This window comes from Nomascus leucogenys, chromosome 11, assembly GCF_006542625.1.
Source record: "Nomascus leucogenys isolate Asia chromosome 11, Asia_NLE_v1, whole genome shotgun sequence".
In the NCBI taxonomy this organism is placed as follows: domain Eukaryota; kingdom Metazoa; phylum Chordata; class Mammalia; order Primates; family Hylobatidae; genus Nomascus; species Nomascus leucogenys.
In genome coordinates, this window is record NC_044391.1 from 59625885 (window position 1) to 59650827 (window position 24943).

General features: G+C 39.9%; 1 protein-coding gene across 1 annotated transcript in view; it reads right to left on the reverse strand.

Annotated features, from left to right (window-relative positions):
* The window catches only part of CPNE8 (copine 8), a 263643-nt gene extending 240313 nt beyond the window's left edge, over positions 1-23330 (reverse strand). Inside the window, exon 1 of the mRNA XM_003252308.2 lies at positions 23161-23330. Coding sequence (XP_003252356.1) covers positions 23161-23258 — 98 coding nt within the window. The 5' untranslated portion in view covers positions 23259-23330. The remainder of the gene's footprint in view (positions 1-23160) is intronic.
* Positions 23331-24943: the final 1613 nt, after the last annotated feature.

Sequence of the window (24943 nt, forward strand, 5' to 3'; positions counted from 1 at the left end):
CACTAGAGCAGCTGGAGGGGCATCAGCCCTGCCAACACCTTGATTTCAGCCTGGCAATACTGATTTAGGACTTTTGGGCCTCCAGACCTGTGAGAAAATAAATTTCTGTTCTTTTAAGCCAACAAGGTTGTGGCAATTTATTATAACAGCCACAGGAAACAAATACAGCCAGCAACACTGTCCAACCTCTCCTCCAAGCAAGACGCCTCAGTAACAGGTCATCTTGTCTCCCATATCCCAGTTCATTCACCAAGACACCTCCAGGAGAAAGCTCTCTGCCGTAAATACTTGAGCAAACGCCTTGCTTGCAAAAAACCCATTACCTCCAGAAAGTCCAAACTCCATAACATTGCACTGAACACCTGCCACATTCTGACCCTGGCTATGTCTCCAGCTGCACCTCTATCCATATTATTTCTTACAGACTTTGCTTCCTGACACTTCAGATTCTTTGCGGTCCCTCAAACAAATCCTGCCTCACACTTCTCTACACTTACATTTTACCCATAGCATTCTGTTTCCCAAAATTTCCTCACCAACCCCTTTCCTGCTAGGAAATGAGAATTCCTCTTTCAGCTTCTCTCCATGGCTCTCTCCTAGCATGCAGAACTGATTATTTCCCCCAGGTACCCCATCATACTCAACAAGAATCTGTATCACAAATTGCACACCTACTGTTTATTTACTAAGTGCCAGGCGCTGAGCTGGGCATTTAAATAAATCATTTCACTTAACCCTCACCATAGTCCTACCAAGTAGCAATTATTAGCAGGGTCCATTTTCCAAAGAAGTTAATCAAATTCAGAGAGGTTAAATAAAGTGGCCAAAGTCACAGAAAAGGCAAACACTTGGAGGCTGTTTTGCAAATTTTCTATTGATTTCTGAATTTGATTTTGATTTTTGATGTCTGTATTCGTTACACTATTCATCTATATCATTAAGAACAAAATGAAATGAGCTGCAAATAATGTTATTATTTAGCATCATTTCAGAGACTCTACAGAGAAAGATATAAAATAAAAATTAGGCAGTAGTGGAAAGAAAAATTAAATTATCTTTACTTGCAGAAGATTTAATTTTGTACACAGAAAAAAGCAAGAGAATTAACAAATAAAAGCTTTTTAAATTAATAAGATAATTCAGTAGAGTGATTGGAAGCTTGATGAATACATAATAGTCAATAATTCTCTTGGGTATCAACTGTTAATCATTCTATCCAACTAGGCTGTTTAGTAGTTATATGTTGCCTTCAATTGCTGAAGTATGTGAGCTATGCAGCTCTCACTATAACCTCACTCCAAAATAGTATGTTACCAACAAAGCAAGTCTCAGGCCAAATTGTGCCAAAGTGACAAATATTCATTACCAAGAAGAACTCAAAACAGTCACACAGTGTACTCCATCAGTTTAATCAACTTCCAGCTCCCTGTCCTTTCAGACACTCTAAATGGCACCTTCAGGCAGATGGACAATATTCTGTTGACAGTGTCTAATTTTCTGGTCAGATAAGCGTAGAGAATTCTCTGAACATTTATACCCATTACCTAAGGCGTCCCTAGGCCTATGGCACCACTCTAAAGGGCATAACCCCCAGAGTCACTAGGCATGTATCTCCCGTTCACTTGAGCAATATTTCTAGCTAATCCACATTATCTTTTTTATAACAGTTTTATTCGGATGTAAATGACATACTATAAAATTTGCCCTTTTAAAGTGTACAATCCAGTGGTTGATAGTATATTCCCAGAGTTGTACAACTATTACCACTAATTTTAGAATATTTTCCTCTTTCCTTCCACCAAAAACACCCTGAACCCATCAAAAATCACACCCTATTCCACTTCCCTGAGCCCCTGGTAACCACTAATCTTTCTGTCTCCATGTATTTGCCTATTCTGCGCATTTCATGTAAATAGAATCATGATCATATACAACATGTGCTCTTTTTGTGAGTAGCTTCTTTCAATTACATGATGTTTTGAAGATTCAGCCACGTTGTAGTACGTGTCAGTACTTCATTCCGTTTTATTGCCAAATCGTATTCTATTGGATGGATATACCACTTTGGTTCATCAATTCATAGATATTTTGGTTATTTCTATTTTCTGGCTATTATGAATAATACTGCAATGAAGATTTGTACAAGTTTTTATGCGGACATATGGTTTCACTTCTCTGGGGTATATACCTAACAGAATTGCTGGGTCCTATGGTAACACTATTTTTAAAATCTGAAAAAACTGCCACACTATTTTCCAAAGTGACTGCATTATATTACATTCCTACCAGCAATATGTAACGGTTCCAATTTTTCCACATCCTCGCCAGTGTTATTATCAGTCTTTTTTTTTATAACCATATAGTGGTATGAAGTAGTCAGTCCACATACCTGATCACCATACGTTTTATCAGTTTGTTTTTTTTAAGTCTAACATCATAGTAATTACAAAACGCTCTGGTGTTGATAAAGGGTAAAGATAGTATAACAGTTAGGAGTAGCCACTTCCAGAGCATGATCTACTGATTAAACTTCCAATGCTAACTCACCACACCCAAAGTATATAAAACTGCTTAGGATCCTTGAGATTTAACTCTACAGTCCAACACACACATCTATATGACACTCTCTGCTGAAATATTTTAAAGTAAATTACAGAAAAGATATCATCAACCAGCATCAATTGAAAAAAACATGAAGAAAATGTAACATACGATTTTAAAATTTTGGCATAAAGGATACTTTCTAAGCTGTGTACAAAGCCTAGAGAAAAATTTAATTTATATGATAATGAATGTATTTTAAACTAATATACAAAAACTGATATAATAATTAAACTCAAAATTCAACATTTGTAACATATATCATATATAAGAATGTTAAGGCTATAAATATACAAAGCATTCTCTAAATTAATGAGAAAAAAGTATAAGCACCCCAAAAGAAAAATGACTTAAAGAAGTGAATTGGCATTTTGTAAGAGGAAGAAATATATTTGGTCACTCACATTTTAAATAAAGTTCATCCTGAATAATGAGCAATGACATGCAAATAAAATAAATAATAAGATAATGCTCTACTATGAGACAGACAAATATTAGCGGCATGAATAGAACTTATTTAGTTGTAAGTTACAGAAGAAAAGGGAAATTTATGGTGAAAATACAGATATTTTATACAGCCCAGACTCAGGCATGTAGCTGATCCTATGAGAAGAACAAAAACAAGGGCAGAAACATCCAAACTGTTTTTCTGTGTGCATGTATTATCTATTTCAATCTTTTTTTTTTTAAACTGCTTCCTCTACTTCTTTTTTTTTTTTTTTCTGAGACGGAGTCTGGCTCTGTCGCCCAGGCTGGAGTGCAGTGGCACAATCTCAGCTCACTGCAAGCTCCGCCTCCCGGGTTCACGCCATTCTCCTGCCTCAGCCTCTCCGAGTAGCTGGGACTACAGGCGCCCGCCACCATGCCCGGCTAATTTTTTGTATTTTTTAGTAGAGACGGGGTTTCACCGTGGTCTCGATCTCCTGACCTTGTGATCCGCCCGCCTCAGCCTCCCAAAGTGCTGGGATTACAAGCGTGAGCCACCGCACCCGGCCTGCTTCCTCTACTTGTCTGAACTACATGATGGGAAACATAGATGCTGATATTGTTTGGCTCTATGTCCCCACCCAAATCTCATGTAGAATTGCAATCCTCAGTGTTGGAGGAGGGGCCAGGTGGGAGGTGACTGGATCATGGAGGCCGTCCTCCCCCTTCTGTTCTTGTGATAGTGAGTTCTCAGGAGATTTGGTTGTTTAAAAGTGTGTAGCACTTCCCCCTTCTCTCTCTCTCTCTCTCTCTCCTGCTCCATCATGTAAAGATGTGCCTGCCTCCCCTTGCGCCTTCCACCATGATTGAAAGTTTCCCGAGGCCTCCCCAGCTATGCTACCTGTACAGCATACAGAATGGTGAGCCAATTAAATCTCATTTCTTCATAAATTACCCAGTCTCAGGTAGTTCTTTACAGCAAGGGGAGAACAAACTAATATAGATGGCTCGGGTTATTGGCTTCATATTTTATAATTCTGGCACCCAAGAAGAGACTGCCACCTTTTCCCGACTTCATTACAATCACCAGATCTCATGGACTTGTCATCACCTGGCAGGGTGCCACCTCTGAACAATCATTACAACTGGGAACCACCAGTTCCACCATTTACTAGCTGTGTAAACTAAAACCCTCTAGGCTTCAGTTTTCTTATCTGTAAAAAAGGAGATGATCATAGTATCCTCCTCATAGAGTTGTTTGAGGAGTAAGTTAGTAAATATAAAGCACTTAGAGCAAATCCAGCATATAGTAAATATCAGAAAAACTATCTAGAGGCAAAGGCAAAGAGAATAATGTAGAGTGGGTGTGCAATGCCCTAAATTAACTGATAAAGCCTTAAACTGTGATTAAGGAAAAAGGTCAAATTCATTCGAAAACATTCATTCATGCTTTCTTTCAACACAGATTTATTGGGCATGTATTATGTGCCAGGCACTACTAGAGTAGTGCATGGGAATAGTTAAGCCCTGATCTCAAGTCCACTTTGTAGAAGAAAGATGTAATGTGAGCCTAAGGCTGCTCCTCCAAGTTCCTTTTGCCTTCTATGAAATTAAAAGGGGCCAAAGAGCCTCCTGTAAAATGAAAAATGAATCCTCTTGATATCTTTTTAAGTTTATACTGTCGGCCCAGCTGGGGTCTGGTGGAAGGAATACGTAATAGGAAACTCTGAGAGGAATTTCTTTACAAAAGAAGGTAGAGCTCAGATGAGAGACCCAGATTCAGAGACAAAGACAGGCCCACACAGTCCGGAGCCTGGAACTGTGGGGTGTGTGCCCACAGAGCAAAAAAGTTGTGAATATATGGATTTAAAGAAATGACGACACCCAGGGAGTCTTTAGTAAGGAAGACTCCTGACTGAGACTGAACCTAGAAGGACCACATAGAACCACAAAGATCTGGTAAATCAAGAGAGACAAGCACCAGGAGGCAATGAGCAGAGTTACATATAGGGTTACAGGGACAGCAGACAGCAAGGCCTCATGCCAGGCCTTGTAGCAATAGGGCATTACTGCAACTTCCCAGTGGCACTGTCAACAGCAATGTTTTAACAACAGCAGTGAAGGCTGCATGGAGGCAGACAGATAGGAAGACGGGTGTATTGAGACCACAGCTGAGATCATTCTCTTGGAGAGATGCTCTCCAGGCAGGGCGTGCTAGGCCTGCAAAGCAGCAGCTAGGTTCAGGTATTAATATCTGAAGCCAAAATCCAAGGAAAAAAACTCGACTTCCATCTTACCTAAGTCATTGTAAAATAAATATGAATGGAAATATGCCTTATATGCCTCTAAATAAATGCACAAAGAGATATCTGCTTGGCCTGACCTATTGCTGGGTAAGAAAGTTGGGGCGATTTGTACTTTCTCCTTTGCTCTTTTCTACATAATTTGTTTTTTTTGTTTTTTTGCGTATTTTTGAAACTTTATCTTCATGAAGTGATCCACTGTTTCCTAAATATTTCAGTTGAATACCTGTATAAAAACAAGAATTCCTTGCTAAGGGATGGAAATTTTCAAAACACTTTATTAATATTATCTCAGACAATCCTTATACAACTGTATCAGAAGGAATTTCTATAAACAGAAGCACAAGGAAACTAACTTATCTGAACTCTCAAAGTATAGAGCTGCCGTTTAAATCCAGATCTTTCTGGCTCTAAAGTTTTGCTAAGCCTGTAATACATTACACCATTCCCTAACTATGTTACAATACTTGAGATTATATATCATTATTTTTCTGTCTCTCCTCCTGCCCACTCTAAAAGCAGTAACCACATTTCAGCTCACTTGCTAACAGCTAAGTGGACAATGACCCTCCAAATATTTTACACAATTAGCTAGATTAGTAGTCTTTTAGGGTTTATTGCTTTTCCCAGAGTCAGTGCAATGGATCACTTGTCCATTGCACTGACTGATGCAAGAGCAAGAGCTGATGACTGTGATGTGCCTACAGATCTCCACTAAGTAGAAAGCTGGAGGCTAACATCACTCTACCCAACATCAGCTCACATACTGCTGCCTTCCAAGCACCACTACCAAAATATATTGATCATATGACTGGATTTTCTAACATTTTGTTCCTTTGTCTATTAGCTATAGAACACTATGTTGCTTCTATAAGGGACGAAAAGTCATGTATATTCAGGCTCTACATTTCAACATTTCAAAAGAAAATCTTTATCTATATGCAAGGTTGTCTTCAGCCAGCTCTCTTTAAGATGCATAAATCAATACATAGGCTGTCACATGCTTGTAAAGGTAAGGCTAGATTGGCAAGGTTGGTTTTTTTCTTCCTCCAGATTTTAAGCAATATCTTCTGTAATTTCTTTGGACCATTGGACAATTCAAAAGTACCTAGGAGTAATCTGAGATTTGCAGACTCAATAACAGAATTTAAACAGAAGAAGGAACTAATCCAAATGGGAACATGTAGGTCAGCATAAATGATCAGCTGAGACACAGGAGAATGAAAATAACTTCCTAATATGTATGTTTCATCCTTATCAGAAGTGAGTAGAACAGAAGTGTGCCCTGACTCAAAGGCTCTCATCTCGGCCCCAAAACCAATAAAACAACAATGGAAACAAAATCTCAGTAGCAGCCCATCCTACCTACAGTTCTACAAGTCCTAAAAAAACCACTGAATGAAACAGGCATAGGCAATTGCTTAGCCATGTCTCCTTCATCCTGCCTTTTTACAATTGATTTTTTTTTCAACTCAATTAATACTATACTCTTTCTGGCCTTCAGGCCTTCCAGCCATGGTTCCTGTTCATATGTGATGCGCCTTTCTTCCACGAACGCTCCTTTCTTCAACTATATATTGGATAATTATCAAGCACTTTCTATATGCAATACACTGGACTAGAAGCTAAGTGGGATGCAAAGCTGAATAAGACATGATTCTTATCCTATGAGAGTTTACAGTTTAATAGCTGTCTGACACTCATTCAAATGTTTATTCAACCAGCACTAGGTTATTAAGTGCCAGATAAAGGATTTAGTGTTGGAGACCATGATATGAACACACTGGGCTCCAGGCCTAGATTATTTATATTCCATTAAGGGGACAGATTTGTAAACAAATATGTGCAGTGAAATGTGGAATATGTATAATAAATAAATTCATTACAAATTAGAGAAAGGGAGGGGTGGACAATTCAATCTGAAGGATCAGGAAAAGTCTTCATAGTAGGAGTGATGCTTGAACTATCGGCAGAGTCCATCATGTGAGATAACAACGTGAGGCCGAACTATTCCTAGCAGAGAACCACAGTGTGAACATCACGGTTTCCTCAGGAAATGCAGGTGTCTGAAGTGACTTAGAGTTTAGGAAAGAGTTTAGAGGCAAAAGTGGAGAAGGTGAGGATGGTGGGACATAGAAAGAGATGAGGCTGAAAATTTAAGTCAGGGTTTGGAAGATCCTGATGACTCATTATACAGGCAACTAGAGGGTCTTAAACAAGGGAGTAATAGTATAGTGTCATTTGCCCTTTTTGAGTACAACTCTACCAGCTCAAAGTACAGGATTCCTGGCGAGGAAGAGGAGGTTGGCCAGAGATTGTGAGGTTGGAAGAGTCAAGGAACTTGTACATCGTCTTTGCATGGGTCAGACTGGCCTGGACCTAGTTAGCACAATGGTCAGCCATGTTAAAGAGACAATATGGAAGTAGAAGGAATGGGAGGATGAGGCCTGAGGCTCAACTGACAGAAGTTTTACTGGGGTATTGGGGGCATAGAGAAAATGATGGGGAGGACTTAGTCCCTCGTAGGAAAGCAACCTAGAATTTTCAGGAGTGCCCATAAGTAGTTGGCAAAACCTCTGAAGCAATTTTGATGGTGCCTCTTATTGACAATAACTGGTTTAGACCATGCTGCCAAAATGAAAATGACACAACCACACAATAGTTGCATTTTTTAAATCACAGCATTTTATATATGTGCTGGAAATTGTTCATCAGTCATCATCATCATCACCTTGTATTACCATTTATTGACCTCATTGAAACAAAGTGGCTTTATAATTTTCTTTTTTTTCTAATTTTATAGCTATAGCCACTAATGAGGTCTGTTTCTCTGGAAAGACTTGATGTAATCAGGGATGACAACATTTTAGGCTAAATATAATCAACTGAGCACTTAGATACTTCAGCTGTTACAAGCACTTAGGAAATTACTTAGGCCATGCAAGGAAACTTTATAGCCAGACAAGTGTAGGAAAGACATGATTTATGGATAGTGACTTGACTTAAGTAAACTTGCTCATTTTTAACTAGAACATGTGTAAACAAGTTCTGTCTTTTCCTTTTTTTATAGAAAGCATTGTTTTCCATCTTCTCATCCTTGACACTTTTCTTTAGTCGGATTTGGCTTTTCTAAAATTTTATTTTGCATTGTGTGGCACAAAATTTAAATTGGTGATAAAAAAAAAAAAAATACAGAGTCTGGAAGAAGTACATTAGCGCATAAGCAAGTTTTTGCTTCCTCAAGTGGCCAGGCCACCAAACAGCTCTTCTTACCCTAGATTATACCCAAGTGAAGCCATCACGTGCTGCTGCACTTTATTAGTTCACCAAGTACTTTTAAGACATATTTTTCCCCAAGACAAAAATCTTCCTTGAGTAAAAGATATGTTCACTTATTTTTCTACTTAGGTATTTTATATAGGATATCACACATGCAAATTGTATTCTTTTTTTGGGTAGTATTCATGCCCAGATTAAGCGAATTATCTGTCAACATTTATATATATATATATATATATATATATATATATATATATATATATATATAAAATATTTTTTCTTTGAGAGAGAGAGAGAGAGTCTGACTCTGTCACCCAACCCAGAGTGCAGTGGCATAGTTTTGGCTCCCTCAACCACTGCCTCCTGGGTTGAAGAGAGTCTCCTGCCTCCTCGCCCTCCCAAGTAGCTGGGATTATGGGCACCCACCACCATACCTGACTAATTTTTGTATTTTTTAGTAGAGATGGGGTTTTACCCTGTTGTCCAGGCTGATTTCAAACTCCCAACCTCAAATGATCCACCCACCTCGGCCTCGCAAAGCACTGCGATTATAGGCATGAGCCACTGCACCTGGCCAAATTATGCGTCAATATTTAGAATGCACTGTGGCCACTTCTAAAATTAGCTTTGCTCTCCTTGAGGACAATGTGTTTTAATTTAAATTTATTTGTTTCTCATTTCTTCACAAATAAAACTTTGTAGAACGTTATATAAACAAAGATTAAATAATTATATTTTTACTGAATAGCAAAATCAGGCATTTCAGTGTTCTCACTATGTGTATAAACTAATTTTTTCTTTTTTTTTGAGACGGAGTGTTCGCTCTTGTTGCCCAGGCTGGAATGCAATGGCACGATCTCGGCTCACCACAACCTCTACTTCCCAGGTTCAAGTGATTCTCCTGCCTCAGCCTCCCTAGTAGCTGGGATTACAGGCAGGCACCACCATGCCAGGCTAATTTTGTATTTTTAGTAGAGATGGGGTTCCTCCATGTTGGTCAGGCTGGTCTCAAACTCCCAATCTCATGTGATCCGTCTGCCTCAGCCTCCCAAAGTGCTGGGATTACAGGCATGAGCCACCACAACCAGCCAACATAAACTAATATTTTTAAGGGTATAAACATATAATATATAAACATATTCAAATTCATAGATGTTCACATTCATTCTTCCAATCTATCAAGTGGCAAACATTTGTTGAAAACCTTTCATGTGTAAAGCACAAAGTCTGGTTTTGTAATAATCAATGATAAAACAAATAGGTATTTTTAAACTTGGTTGGGGAGACAGGAGTGCAAAAACCTAAAAAATTTTAAGTCAAAATAGAACAAAAAGAATGTACAAGAAATGTTGTCTGGGAACTCCAAGGAAGCAACAATTAATTCCAATTTCAATAATCTAGTAAAATATCACAAATTGCACTGAGTGAGGTAAATCTTGACAACCAGGCAAGGAGAGCCACAAATGGGGGAAAGGTTTCTCAGGCTGTAGGAAAGTGTCAACAAGGGTGGGGAAAGGGAAGACACAAAGGAATGTGGGGATTAACACCTAGTCCACTTTGGCTGGTGCCCATGTCTGAGATGAGACTGGGAAAGGAATCTGGGCAGGATGAGTAAGTACTCTGAACACATGCTAGCATACTTGGACTTTACTCTGTAAACAAAGGGGACATGCTGAAACAGTGGAAGTTTCTGCAAAGAAAAATCATGCAATTCAACCTTTGTTTACAAAGCTAACTAAACATGTGAAGCTCACTACATGTGTGAAGAAGAGGAAAAATGTTTACTTCTTGAGCCAGAGTGGAGACAGTAGAAATGGAAAGGAGGTGACCGACACTTTGGAGAACGGAATAAACAAGTCTTGGTGACTGATAAGGTGATTTTAAAAGTACTGAAACCATTCATAAAGCTTACGAAATATAGTAAGTCAAGCATTATAATGGTAGGGAAGTAATAGCATACATGACTCATAGTGTTGGCTTATTTCATTTTGAAGGTCAACTGTTCCAGAAAGCCCAGGTAGCCCACACTCAGTGACAACTGATCAGAGGAGGCACAGAAGACTGAATCCATCTGACAATTTTACTAAAAACTTTCTATTTGCCAGAGACCTGAATGATTTTTTAAAAGTAACATATTAGAAAAGTAAATTACTGAAAAGGCATCGATATCTATTCATATCAAACACTGTTCATTTCCATGAATACAGTTTGTTACAGATTTCTGTTGAGAGAAAAAACTAGAACAGCAACAGCAGAATTTGACAACTCTTGGGAAGAATATTAAGGAAAATGAGGACGTTGAAATAGCAAGTAGTTAGTGTTAGAAATAATCTAACATAATAGTTCTTTTTAAAAAAACCTTAGACACTAGAATTAGAGCCTATATTTTTAAAGTCTCAAGATCACACAAAGGTTTAAGAGCCTATGCCTAGAAAATCAAGTGTAATATGGCAACAAAGTTAAACTGTTTGGAGGAAATTAAGGTTTTCTAAATATATATTAATACTGTCAGAGGTGTTTGAACCAGAGCAACTCCATCTTGAATAGGGGCTGGGTAACATAAGGCTGACACCTGCTGGGCTGCGTTCCCAGGAGGTTAAGGCATTTAGTCACAGAATAAGATAGAAGGTCAGCACAAGATACATGTCATAAAGACCTTGCTGATAAACAAGCTGCTATAATGAAGCTAACCAAAGCCCACCAAAACCAATATGGCAATGAGAGTGGCCTCTGGTCATCCTCACTGCTATACTCCCACCAGCGCCATCACAGTTTACAAATGCCATGGCAACATCAGAAAGTTACCCTATATGTTCTAAAAAGGGGAGGCATGAATAATCCACCCCTTGTTTAGCATATAATCAAGAAATAACCATAAAAATGGGCAACCAGCCACCCTGGTGCTGCTCTGCCTATGGAGTAGCCCTTCTTTTATTCCTTTACTTTCTTAATAAACTTGCTTTCACTTTACTGTATAGACTCACCCTGAATTCTTTCTTTCACGAGATCCAAGAACCCTCTCTTGGTGTCTGGGTCGGGACCTCTTTCCAGTAACAATACTACTCCTTTCCCTATTACTTTTTCTTCACAAACCTTCTTTTATTTAAAAAACTCAAAGATAATAAATAACTTTTACTCTACATCTGTACTTGTTCTGATTAAAATTAAAATTCATACATCAATATCATTTTAAATACACTAGAGGAATTGTCTATTTAAAGACATTCTGAGATAAATATTTTGAAAGTAAAATAGCTTTTTTGTTTGTTTTATTAAACAAAAATTATCACCACCTGGTTTAGCTAGTTTACAATGGGCTTTGACAATCACATTATTTCCTTAAACTGGAGTATGTCTCCATTTTATTTCAAGGTCCTGCTTCTCCAATCATAAAATTATGAACCTCCAAGTAATATCACAGGTCATCCTGAGCAGAGACCCAACCTTTCTATAGGATCCAAGATCCAGTGAAGTGGCACGATTGTCAAAGGTCACAGAGCTAGTTCCAGAAACAAAACAGATGCTGTTTCTTTGCTGAAGTGTTCCACAAGGAAGCAAGATGCCATATATATGACATTCCAATGGCACAGTGATTTAAGTGAAACAAAGAAATTAAAGCCATTATAAGATATGTCTTAAGTTAAAAAATCAATCATCTTTGAGGTAGTATACTTCAAACTTTTCCCAAAAAAAATTTTTAAATTTACTAATTTAAATTATCAATTAAGAGAGAAGTTCACTAGTAACTTGATATTGATTATGCCTCCTTTCCCCAATGCCTACAAGAGGCTTTGGATGAAACCACTGGCATAAAAATCAGTTGTAATCAACTTTCTAATATCTCTGCTTCCATAATTAATTTGAGAATGGAGATACCAAGATAAGTCAGATAATAAGCTATATCTAAAATCGTAGGTAATTGAGATGGGTTTAGCAAATACATTTATTATTCTGGTGTAGTTCCCACGTATCCCTTAGTCTCACGTGCTTGCTCTCACTCTAGCTCGCTCTCTCTCTCTCTCATATTCTTTGCTTATAGCTTGGAAACATGAAAACCTATTTAAGACATTAAAGAAAAATGTTTGCGTTACTTTCAATTACCTAAAAAATCCACAAATAGGAGTACATTTAGATAAAAGAGTACTCCTTTATAGGAGTACATTTAGATAAAAGAGGTTTGTAGGAATGCTCAGAGTTATAGGAGATGGATGCAGTAAGAAGGATCTGCAGACAGTGAGAAACAATTACATTTCTCAAAATGATTATAAAACCACTATTATGCTAAGGCAGAGACACATGTTGGTTTCAACCAGTTATGGCAATTATAATCATATCTCTGGTTCATTACACTCTCTGACATTTGAGATTGTTCTTAATAAAATTAATGTGTCACTTGTTACTTATTTTACATACATAGAGAGAGAGAGAGCATGAAGCTAATTAGCAAGATAAGAAAAAATTGACTTTTACAAACTCATGCCACAATTCATATAGCTCAGAATAATGTACTGATATTAATATTGAAGTAGTTATTTTATTTACATGAAATTCTGAAGCATGAATTTGCCATGAAGGGAAACTCTGGAATTAAGTATTACTGAAAAGCTAGCAAGTTAAACGGTGACTTCCCCAGTACTAAGAAAGCACTGGACTGAAATGGTAGGGCCTGAGGTCAATTCTCAATTCCACTGGTAAATTTGAATGTCACATAGTCAATTCAATTAACTTTTCTTACTTTTCATTTGCCCAGACCATCACCTCTCTCCAGTATTTAGTTTTCATCTCACCCTGCCTGATGATTTCTAGCTAAATAGTCTTCTCATTACTTAATTTCCCACATCTTCATTAGGTAACTCAGCATCAGAAAAAGATAAGAATCAATACTGGAAATAAAACATCACATGGCTAAAGTTTATGCCACTCCTATGAATTGCTCTACTCAAAGCTCTCACCAGTGGGGAACAGAAAAATAGGAAATAATTCTGTATTTTGCATCCTCAGAGAAATATATCCTTTGTGGTAGAGTAGTGTTGATATGATCTATTATAATTGCGTCTCCTAAGCTTTATAATTTTTTTTTTAGTTACTAACACACTGGTATTGACAGAAAAGAGCTCCACTCTTCAAGCCGACAATAAAGAATTTATGGAAGAACAACATAATATACCTAATGGTCATAAGCATATGCTTAGGAATTAGACATATATGGATTAGGAACTCAACTTTGCCACTTACCAGGTACGTGACTTCAACCAAGTTACTTATACTCTCTCTAAACCTCAATTTCTTCACTTGTAAAACAGGACATAACATCTCCTCTTTTCAGAATTGCAAGGATTGAATGAATTAGCCCACATTAACCACTTTATACATTGTCTGACAAAGAGTTAGATTTTGAGATGAATTTAAAGAAAATAGATGGCAAATATCCAAAAGTTGCATGTTTCTTGGCTTCATTAAAACAGCTTATATTTGAATTCCTTTACTGTCTAATAAATAGAAATATTTGCTGGGGACTATCAATAATATTTTGTTTCTTCAGAGTGTCAGAAAATCAGCTGATGATTCCCTCAGGAGGTCTGAAGCATTATTCTTCACAGAATAAACCTGACAAAAACCCTCACAATTTGAACAAGAATGTCTGGTAGCTAATAGTCCCGGCTGGAGAGGCATTAACACTGAAAGTTGTCATTAAGTTTGCCAATATTAAGGTACTGTGTATTAGGGAGTGAACATCACCAGTCCCTGGGGCAGGCACCTTTTAAATACATCCTATTTTATTACGGGCAATAAATACTTGCCTTACCTCAGCCTGTGTTGGCAACTACTGCAGTATCTGTTTTATCATGCCCAACACAAAACAGCTGTCTTAAATATCAGCCCATTGATTTTATTGGACAGATACAAGAATGTTCTTTTGTTCTAAAACTTGGTTATTATAGCAGACTACCTCCTACCTGTCAAATCCCACATGACTGATTGTGTCTTGGCAGAAGTGGGCCTATGGAGTGGAATCTGTAGAAACTGAGTGTGCATTTACAAATCCACACTATTCTAACGACTGTTTTATTCCACACTCTCTCCACATTGAATTAATCAGCATGGTATAACATGCAGCTTTATCACTGTCACCTTGGTTCTATGTTTCTATGGCTCCCCAAATTGACTGTAAATTTTTCCAAAGTACAGATACCTTCTTTTATGTTGCTGTGTGCCACACAGTAAAATGCTGAAGAAACTGGGATAAGACTAACAGCTACTTGGCGCTTTTCTTGTGACAGGCTGGGCATTGTACAGACTGTATTTCATTTACTCATCCAACCACCTTGAAATTTTGGTTTTTAAATCATTTCTATGTTACAGATTAGGAAATGAGGTTCCAAGAGTTGAAACAGGTTACCCAAAATAACATCCCAAAAAGGGATAAAAATGAGATTTAAAGACATCTGTCTGATTTCTAATTCCATTTTCTTGCTGCTATACTCTGCTGCCTCGAATTCTCATTAATCTCTAAATGCAACATTCTTATGGTAATAAAAGTATTTAGAAAAGTGCAGCCAGTAGCTTAGCCTTGATTCTGTGTATTTAAATAGGAATGGGATGGATGTAACCAAAACAAGCTACCAAAATCCCTTTGAGAAGATAGTTTATTAATCATTTCAGTTCTAGAAAACTATCCCCAGGAAAAAAAATTACCAGAGATGTTAGATGTTTGTGATGGAGAATACTCATTGTTAACACTGTTTTGAATAGCAACTTTTTGAAATAAATTTTGGAAAACAAGGGTTAAGTTAAATAAATATAGTACAACCTTATAATAGAATACTGCACAGACATGGAAGGTTATATTTCCAAAGACTAATAACAACATATTCATGATATAATATTAATGGAAAAGTACAGAAGAAATATTATATAGAATATACAATTATATTCTATATTATATACACACTATTAATATATTACATATTGTATTATGTATTATATATTATATATGTGTGTATATATTAATATACACAAAGATAATATAAATGTGATGCTATACATGAGACAAAAATGAACTCATTTGCTCATAATTTGATGGAACAGTGAAGGATTTTAATTTTTTTATTATCTTTTTGTAATAATTGAGTGCTTAACTAATGTCACAAGCAGTGTTTTTATCTCACTTACATGTATTAACTTATTTAATCCTCAAAGCAAATATAAGAAGTAGGGGCTATTATAATCCCCACTTTACAGATGAGGAAACTGAGGAACAGATGTTTCAAAGATATTAAGTGGCAGAGCTAATCTAGCCCTACACCCATGTTCTTCAACGCTAAGCAAAACTGGCTCTCAAACAGGCTAAGAACTGGATGAAATCTCTTTGAGAGGAATTGTATTTCTTCTCAGCCTCGAGTAAACTCAAACAGGGGATGTAGGCTTCTGCCTGTTACAACACAAATAACAGACCTAAAGGAGCACAGCTATTACCACCCTCTCCTGTGGGATCCTGTCCTTTTAAACTGCTTCTAGACTAGCATTCTCCACATACCAGGGCTGTTTGAGAACCCCTCAGGCCCCAAATGCTAAAAAACACAGGCAGACCAAAATAATGGTGGAACAACAATGTTAAATAAGGTATTTCTCCGAAAAAAAAAATATACCAGGGCAACTCTCACATTAAGACTTCAACGCCACAGTTCAGAAAGTTCCCAGGACAAATTTTACTGAAACTCTGGGGCTAAGACAAACCTAAATATGATCAAAAAAGGCACTACGAGGTGACTACAATCTTGAACCACAGGATCTCAAGAGCTGCAGAGACAGAATAAAATGTTACAGTCTACAACAACTTTACCCTCCATTTACCTGTCATATGGCTCATTAACAGCACAACAGGCAGTCTAATATCCCTAGCTTATATAACTTAATTTATCAACTAATAACATCACTTGAAAACCTATTTACGTAGTAACTCCAAATTTTTTGTCTGACTAAAGAAAGGTAAAGTGTGCTAAGAGATGAACCAATGTGGACTAAAGTAGAGCCTCCAACTGTTGTGTTTGAACGCTTTGATTCCTTTCACCACAGATCATTAGAACAGCACAGCTATCCACCTCAAACGGCCAACTCCAAAAAGGGTCAGATGCTCTCTCTTGGAATCTAACTTTGCTTTCGCAGGTGGTCAGTTAATCACGAAGTGTAGCTGGACTTGTAACATGTAAACTTGCAAAGGATATGCCACCACTGGATGGAGAAACGGAAAGAAAAATACAACTTCAAAGTAAGAGAAGAATAAAGGTGTAGAGAGGACCACATGAAAACGAGAGGGAGAAGTTTAAAAGTCTGTAAGTTCCTAACTGCAATATACTTGCTATCACAACTTTTATGATTATAAAATCATACAACCCCACTTATTCCAGTAGAGAAGGAAGGAAGACCAGAGATAGTGCTGAACTTGACACTACCACTTCTAATAGTGACAGTCTAACAAGAGTGTTATGAACTGAATGTTTGTGACCCCCCAAAATTCATGTGTTGAAATCCTAACCCCCAATGTGATGATATTAGGAGGTAGGGCCTTTGGGAGATGATTAGGTCATGATGATGGTGCCCTTACGAATGGGATTACTGTCCTAATAAAAGGAACCCCAGAGAGCTCTCTCACTCTCTGTAGGCCATGTGAAAGTACAGCGAGAAGCTGGCAGCCTGTAACCTGAAAAAAAGCTCTCATCAGAACCTACTATGTTGGCACCCTGATCGCAGACATCCATCCTCTAGAAGTATGAGAAATAAATGTATGATGTTAACAATCCACCTCGTCTCTGGTACTTTATTACAGTAGCCAGAACTGAACCAGACAAACAACAATAATTTTCTTTTATATAAGGCTTTACCTTTTACAAAAAGTCCATAAACAGTGATGTGCAAGTATATATTTTAAAACAAGCTCTTCAACAAAAAGCTGAATGTGTGTGTGTACAAAATTTGTTATTTTTTACTGATGTGTAGAGTATGTAGCTTGGCACACAATCTACAAATAATAAGTTGCATATAGTACTTTTATTATAAACTCCATAGAGTCAACTGATTCCCACAGAATGCTTTCTTAAGTATAGATAACAAAAGGGTAAGTCAAACACTGATTTGCAGTGTTTGCCAATTTCCATGGTGTAAAAATTCCCGCTATGGCTGATTTCAAGCTGCCAAGGTGGCATACATGAATTGGGAAGAGAACAGAAGCACAGCACTGCAGAATACTTTCAACACACAGATTAAAAAAATAGAGAATAGATGATTATAAAAAAAAAAAAAACAGAAGACAGTAAAATGTAGTAAAGCAATTAGGAAGTTATAACCTTTCAGCATTTCTTAAATTTATTTTTAATATAATTTAATTTTGTTTATATAATCCAATTTTTAATAGTCACTTTAACAACTGACCTACAAATTTCTGTTCCCAAACCCATTTAAGCTCCAGCACACCATCAAAAAGTATCTTCCTAACACCCTAGTAGGGTGGGTTTTACTAACTCAGATCAAGGGACTATAGTCAGAGTCACTTACTCATGAAACCAGGAGATTAAAATAATTAGTGTGTATAACCAGCACAGGGTGAACTTGTTAAAAGCTCAGATTCCTGGGTCCCATCCCCAGAGATTTTGATTCAACAGATCTGCTACGGGACCTAGGAATGACATTTTAACAGGAGAAATCCCCCTCCCCATATTAGACAATTTGGCTGTAGAACTGCAGCATCAAACATTTACTAACTACACATTCTGTGCCAAGCTCAGAATACAGTACATGGATATGAAAGAGACAAAACTTGTCCTCAAGGAGAGTAGAAAGACTAAGAGTGGTTATATACCTATGACACTGGCACACCCTGGCTACTTTGGGACTAATCCAGCTTAGGAGCACAGCCTAATCCAGAAAAGAAGGGGAAGGGAGGTAGGGCAGGGCAAAGAGCAGCACCTGTGTAGCCACATAAGCATGAGGAGTTTGGTTGTCTAGGATGAACGCTCATGCTTTGGGACTGTACCTTTTATGAGTATTTTTTAGCCGTATTTATTGGGCATGCATTTTGGCCTATGGCACACACCTGTTTATCAGACTATATACAGTTGCTGGGTTCATGCAAGGAGTGATGGGAGATGAGGCAATAGACTTACACCAGGTGAGGAAGGGCTTTTTAGAATGCCTAGCACCATGTAGGCACTCAACCCTTTTCCACTTCATAGTCTTCCTTCCACTTTAATGCTTAAAGTCAGTATTGGTCAGGGGGGCAGTGGCTCAGGCCTGTAATCCCAGCACTTTGGGAAGCCAAAGTGGGCAGATCACTTGAGGTCAAGAGTTCCAGACCAGCTGGCCAACATGGTGAAATCCCGTTTCTACTAAAAATACAAAAATTAGCTGGGCGTGGTGGTAGGCACCTGTAATCTCAGCTACTCGAGAGGCTGGGGAAGAATTGCTTGAACCTGGGAGGTGGAGGTTGCAGTGAGCAGAGATCGCGCCACTGCACTCCAGCCTGGGCCACAGAGTGAGATTCCATCTCAAATAAATAAATAGTATTATCACCATCATAGGATTATTTCTGTGACAGGATGTACATTTGATACCTAACATACAAAGTCTAGAAATACACAATACTCTCACTGCTTTTAATATTGATAAGCTGGCTTCTCGATCAGAGAAAATGATGAAAATCAGTGAAATAGTGCAACAAATCAAGGACCCAAGGAAAACAGGTGATTACTGCATATTATTTTTCCCAGTGGGTTTACCTCATTCTATAGTAATAAGCTTTCAGAATAAAATGGAAATATTACCTTAGTTTATCTCTCAAGGTTGTATCATTTCAGCTACAGGCATTTTTAGTTAATTAAGTAAGCTAATTAATTTAAAAATCTACAAATTTATACAATAAAGGAAAATGAATGCAAGAAGAGCTAGACAATGGGTAGAAGAGGAAGGAAGTCAAATAGCAGGAGCTTGCCTCTGCATAAATACATCTAGAAAAGGGTACCTCTCACCCCCTTAACACAAATTTAAGTGGCTATAAATTTAACCACTGGCCCTTCTCTAATCCAAACCATGCCTATCCAGCTTGTCTCTGCCCAAGCCCCATCTCTTCTTTGTAATATATTCCAAGCACCCTATTCCACAATGATCCTTTCCCTCCTTATGCATGAGCCTCATCTTTGAATTTAGCCCTGTTACCGTGTCTTATGTAGTGTTTATCTCCCAATCAGATTTTACATTTTCAGAGGAGAACTTCTTTGCATTTCTCATGGACCCTAGCATAAACATAGACATATAAAAGGCACTCAGACACTTGATGAATAAACAGACTAAATTATTTCCATGAATTATATTCAAGCTTCAATTGTTGATCTTTTTCACCTTCCCCAAAATGAAGATTAAAAACTTTGTCATAAAGCTTTTAATGATAGGGGACAGTGAAAGGAAGTGAAAGAAAGAAAGGAAACGAAGAAAAGAAAAAGAAAGGAAAGAGAAAAAAGGAAAGAAACAGAAAGAAAGAAAAGAGAGAGAAAGAGAAAGAAAGAGAAAGAGAAAGAGAGGGAAAGAATGAGAAAGAAAAAACCTATTCAAATCTGAGCTGCTTTTGAAGTGTGGGCAAATCCTCAGAAGTCTCTGGTATAGCAAGGCAAGGGAATTCCTTACTCTGCCTGCCCATAGTAAGGCTCAGAGGCCTTCAACTGTGCCTTGTTGCTAAGTGAAATCCCCACAAACTTTCTACAAAACATGTTCTTGATGCACATCAAAGAAGATAGAGAAAGAGGGAACAGGTATCCCAATGCTGGTTCTATCCTTGTGTTCTTTAACCAACTTACTGAAGTTCAAAAGAGAAGGACTTTTACAGAATTCCATACCTGAATCATATATGACACATTTATTCAACAAATGTTATTTCCAATATTATAATAATAGCTACCATTTTTGAAAACATGTTTTTGTTTCATGCATTGTATAAGTGCTTTCACACATCACCTTGATAACACTCTATATAAGGTAAATACCATAATTATTCTTATTTTTGGAGATGAGAATACTTAGACAGACTAAGAACTTACTCCGAGGTAGCAAGAACAAGTCACAAAGCCAGAATTTGTACTTAGTTCTCTGATGCCAAAGCCCAAACTAAACCACCTCCTATGGTTACAAGATCCAACAATACTCAAATATTTTTATTTTTGAATTTTAATGTATTAAAAATAAATTTAACCCACCTTTTCAAGAACTATTCGCAAACCTATTCCAAAGGCACTAACTTGGGTATTTAATTATGTTTCTCTTTGACCGAAAGACGCTTTTTACCTCAAACTTACCGTAAATAGTAAGCTGAGTCAGAAGCAACTCAAACAATAGACTAAGCACTAGTGCCCCTGGAAGAGATGCTTGACACTAAGTATTTGGGTTCTCTTTCAGGATTTTTTTTTCCTATTAGAAATCTTAAAAATTAAAAACAAAATGTCAAAGCAATGTTATGAAAAAAAAGCTGGAACAAGGGATTTCCAGGTTCTGAGGCAGCAAACTGAAACAAATTGCCTCAAGCCAATTGACTTCAGTATGCCCAGCACACTCACAGAAAACATGCATCAAAAAAGGGGCTGCATTAAACGTGGGCCCTACTGGCAGAATGACCAGTTTAGGAATAATTTCCCTTAAGAAGCTCATGGAAAAATTCAGATTTGATTGACAATATTCTTTTATATTCATTCCAAGTATAGGCATGCCATTCAGACTTTGCAGACTGTTGAGTAGAGGGTAAGAACTCTAGTAATGCTGTTATTGTAGGACTTCTGGCTATCCATTATCTGTATATACCAGTAACTTCCCTCTAACATCCAAAGCCAGCTTCAGAGAAAAGAAGAAAAGAAAAGGCCTAGGAATTCTCTAAAGAGTTTTCCAAACACCTTCACCTGTTCCATTGACAGAAAAATCTCAGACAGCACTTAAAGCAGTGACAGCAATAAGGCAAGAGCTTAATGTTAGCTATCATTATCAGCATGATTTTTCCATAGTCCCAGATCAGTCTTAAGAGGCGGCAAACAATCAGGTGATACAGTTTCAGGGCTAGATAAAGGCCGTCCCCTACCCTCAAACAATACTTCTACTAGGGTTGCTGGTGCTCGAATTTCCACCCCCAGAAAAGAATTCCTTTGGCTTTAGGCTCAGTTTGTGAAAATGCAAAGTCAAGACTGATGGAATTTTAAACTTATTTACATCAAGATTACCCAAATTTGTTAGATTTCTCCAAGGCAGGTTTGCTAAGGAAAGGAAAGGGAGGATTTGAGGGCATAAAAACAGTCTTAGGGCAAAAATGGATAAATGAGGAAAGAGTTTTCCAGTGAGAAAGACCCAATTATGCAAACAAGGGAGTGGGCTCCAGTCATTATTAATTCGCAAATTAGTGGCCAGTACCAATTTAGCACCGTCGCTCATCTCCTTCTCAAAATCATCTACGATACAGCGGTGATGCTGCTTTATTTACAGGGCAACTAACCGAAAGAAGGTCAGGACAACGAGTTTGCAATTTACAGTCTCTGGACAGCGTTGAAAGTCAGCTTTTTTGTTTGTTTGTTTGTTTATTTTGAGATGGAGTCTTGCACTGTCGCCCAGGCTGGAGTGCAATGGCACGATCTCAGCTCATTGCAACATCCACCTCCCGGGTTCAAGCGATTCTCCTGTCTCAGCCTCCCGAGTAGCCGGGACTACAGGCGCGTGCCACCACGTCGGGCTAATTTTTGTATTTTTAGTAGAGACAGGGTTTCACCATATTGGCCAGGCTGGTCTCGAACTCCTGACCTCGTGATCCGCCCGCCTTGGCATCCCAAAGTGCTGGGAATACAGGCGTATAAACTGTACTGAGCCACTGCGCCCGACCGAGAGTCAGTTCTTACAAGCACTCAAATGTGGGCCCGAAAACAAAACAAAACAAAACACAAGTCGTGACTTCCCAGATCTTAGTTAAGGCATAGAGTCGTCTGCAAGGAGGGCCGAAATCTCTACCTATCAGGCAAAAGGCAAAAAGCCCGGAAGGGTGGGGGAGAAGCAAGCTGGAAGGCTCCAGGAAGTGGGTGGGGAGGAAGCTCCAACCCTAGCAACAGCAGGTTTGCACACGCCTAGCAGAGGAAGTCCCGGGCCGAAGCGTGCAGCGGTCACAAGCGCTTTTGGCAGTGCTGTCCCCTTCGATTCCGGTCATCACCCAACCATCCAGCCCGGGTTTGGGACGGAAAACGGGCTTGTAAAGTGGGCGGCGGCCGGTGTTCCCGCAGCTGAGTCACAGCCCAGCCAACTTTTACAGCGTTTCCCAGAAAGAAAATAGGAAGTCTCAGTCCCGGAGCCCACCACTCGCTTCTAATTCCCGCTCCCCTGTGTCACCTGACCCGGGGTAACTCCAGCCCCACTGCGGAGATATTTCCCACTCATGGCGCAACTTCTCGCCCGCGCAAAGCCTCGTGGTACCCCAAGCGCTCTCCAAGTGCTACCAACCCCGCAGATGAGAGGGCAGGAGGGAGGGGAAGGGCTGCGTCCTCACCTGCAGGACACGGACACCTCCACCCGCGTGGCCGGGATGGCAGCGCTCAGCTGGTTCAAGTCCCCGATGCCCGCAGTGCTGGTGTAGCGGCTGTCCATATTGGGAGGAGGCGCCTTGGACTTGTCCGGCGCCCACAACCAGAGCTCGGGCGGACTGAGGGCTAGCTCCCGTCAGGCGGGGATGGGGGTTGAGGGTGGAGGCAGAAGAAGGAGGCGGAGGCAGCGGGCGGGATGGGGGAGGGAAGGGAGGAGGCGGGCCTCCGCGCAGAGCCACGAGGGAACCGCGAGCCAGTCCTGGGTGAAACTGACGCTGCCGGGGAAGTGGCGCGCGGGGCTCCCGGCTTCCCAGCCCCCTTCCGGCAGGCAGCAGCCCGGGCGGGGGCACACTCCGTGATCCCCTCCTGGCTGGAGGGGTCAGGCTTGGTGGACCCAGCAAGTAGCCTGATGGAGTAGGTGGCACCAGACGCAGACCCCTACCGTCCAGGACGGCAAGCCCTCGCCAGCTCTGCGTGCTTTTAGGTTTTGTCTCCACCTCTGCACACCCACACTCGCCTCCTGGGCCGCGACAGCTTCCTTCTGTCAATCAGGTGTGGACGGGAAGGTCTCGAAGTTTCCTCGCCTGAGTTGAAAGCTGAAGGTGGGGGCACCTCTGCCCGTTCCTAACTGCCCCGTTAAAAGGTTCCCCTCCCCACAATTGGTTCTCACCTCGCCCTCGGAGCTCATGGGAGATCCCTCCGTCCCTCCTACTGTGCCCTCGGGCAGATGAGTCTGGTCCCAGCTTCTGGACTGCCCACTGTCGGCCACTTGAGAGTTGGGGACGGTGGGGCATTGTGACGCTCTCCAACCTCGGAACGCGGTGGCAAAGGGGCCCATCAATATATGGGACAAGTGGGGGCGGGGGGGCGGACTCTAAGGTGGAAAAAACAATACTCCTTGGGATTTAAGGGAACAATCTGGATTCTGTCTCCCCTTGGTTCTTTGGAGCTTAGAGGTCTAACGGCGACAATCCTCCTACAGTAAGGGCTCTTCTGGGTCCCTCGTTTCCAAAGGCATGAAAGTTCTGACCTGAAAATGGGGGCCGGGGGGGCTGGTGTCACAACCATATAACGCAGCTCCTTCATCCGACTCCCACCCGCAAGACCTGAGACCTGACAGATAAAAGCAGAGACGAGTCAGAGTGAGCGCCGCGTTTGGGAAACTGCATTCCAGGGCAGCAAGACTGGTGGCAAGACGGAGTCGCGGCAAAAGCATCCGGAGGTAGACGCGGCGCCCCTCCACTGCAGGGACTTTTATTCCCCGCGCCTTCCCTCCTGCCTCACCCAAGCGCCTGCGGGTCCCGGGCGCTCGCCACCAGGCGGCGACGGAAAACAGGATGCGGCGCAGCTGGAAGGCGGAGGGTGAAGAGGGGGCGGGTGTCCATCCGATTTAACGCTGCAAGCACGGAGTTTCCAGCTGGTTGGGCTAAGTTTGGGAGGAGCAGTTTTTGCGGTGGAGGACTTGCCTTGCGTTGTAACATTTTAATCCACTTGCAGCCACCTGCCTGGAGAATCTATAGAGGCGGGTGAGAGTGTGTAGGTGCAGTCTTGCCGCTTCCCCTGCCGAGTGTACTTCCCCTGTTTCTTCTTGCTTTCCTTTCCTGATTTCGCCACCCACCGCTTTTTCTTCTTTTTTTTTTTCTTCCTCTTGTCCTATTACAAATTAAACTGTAGTTTACTGCGATTTGGAAATGCCCTAAAACTCCAGGCATTTCTATTATGCTGCTCAAAATTAATTTGGCATAGAGA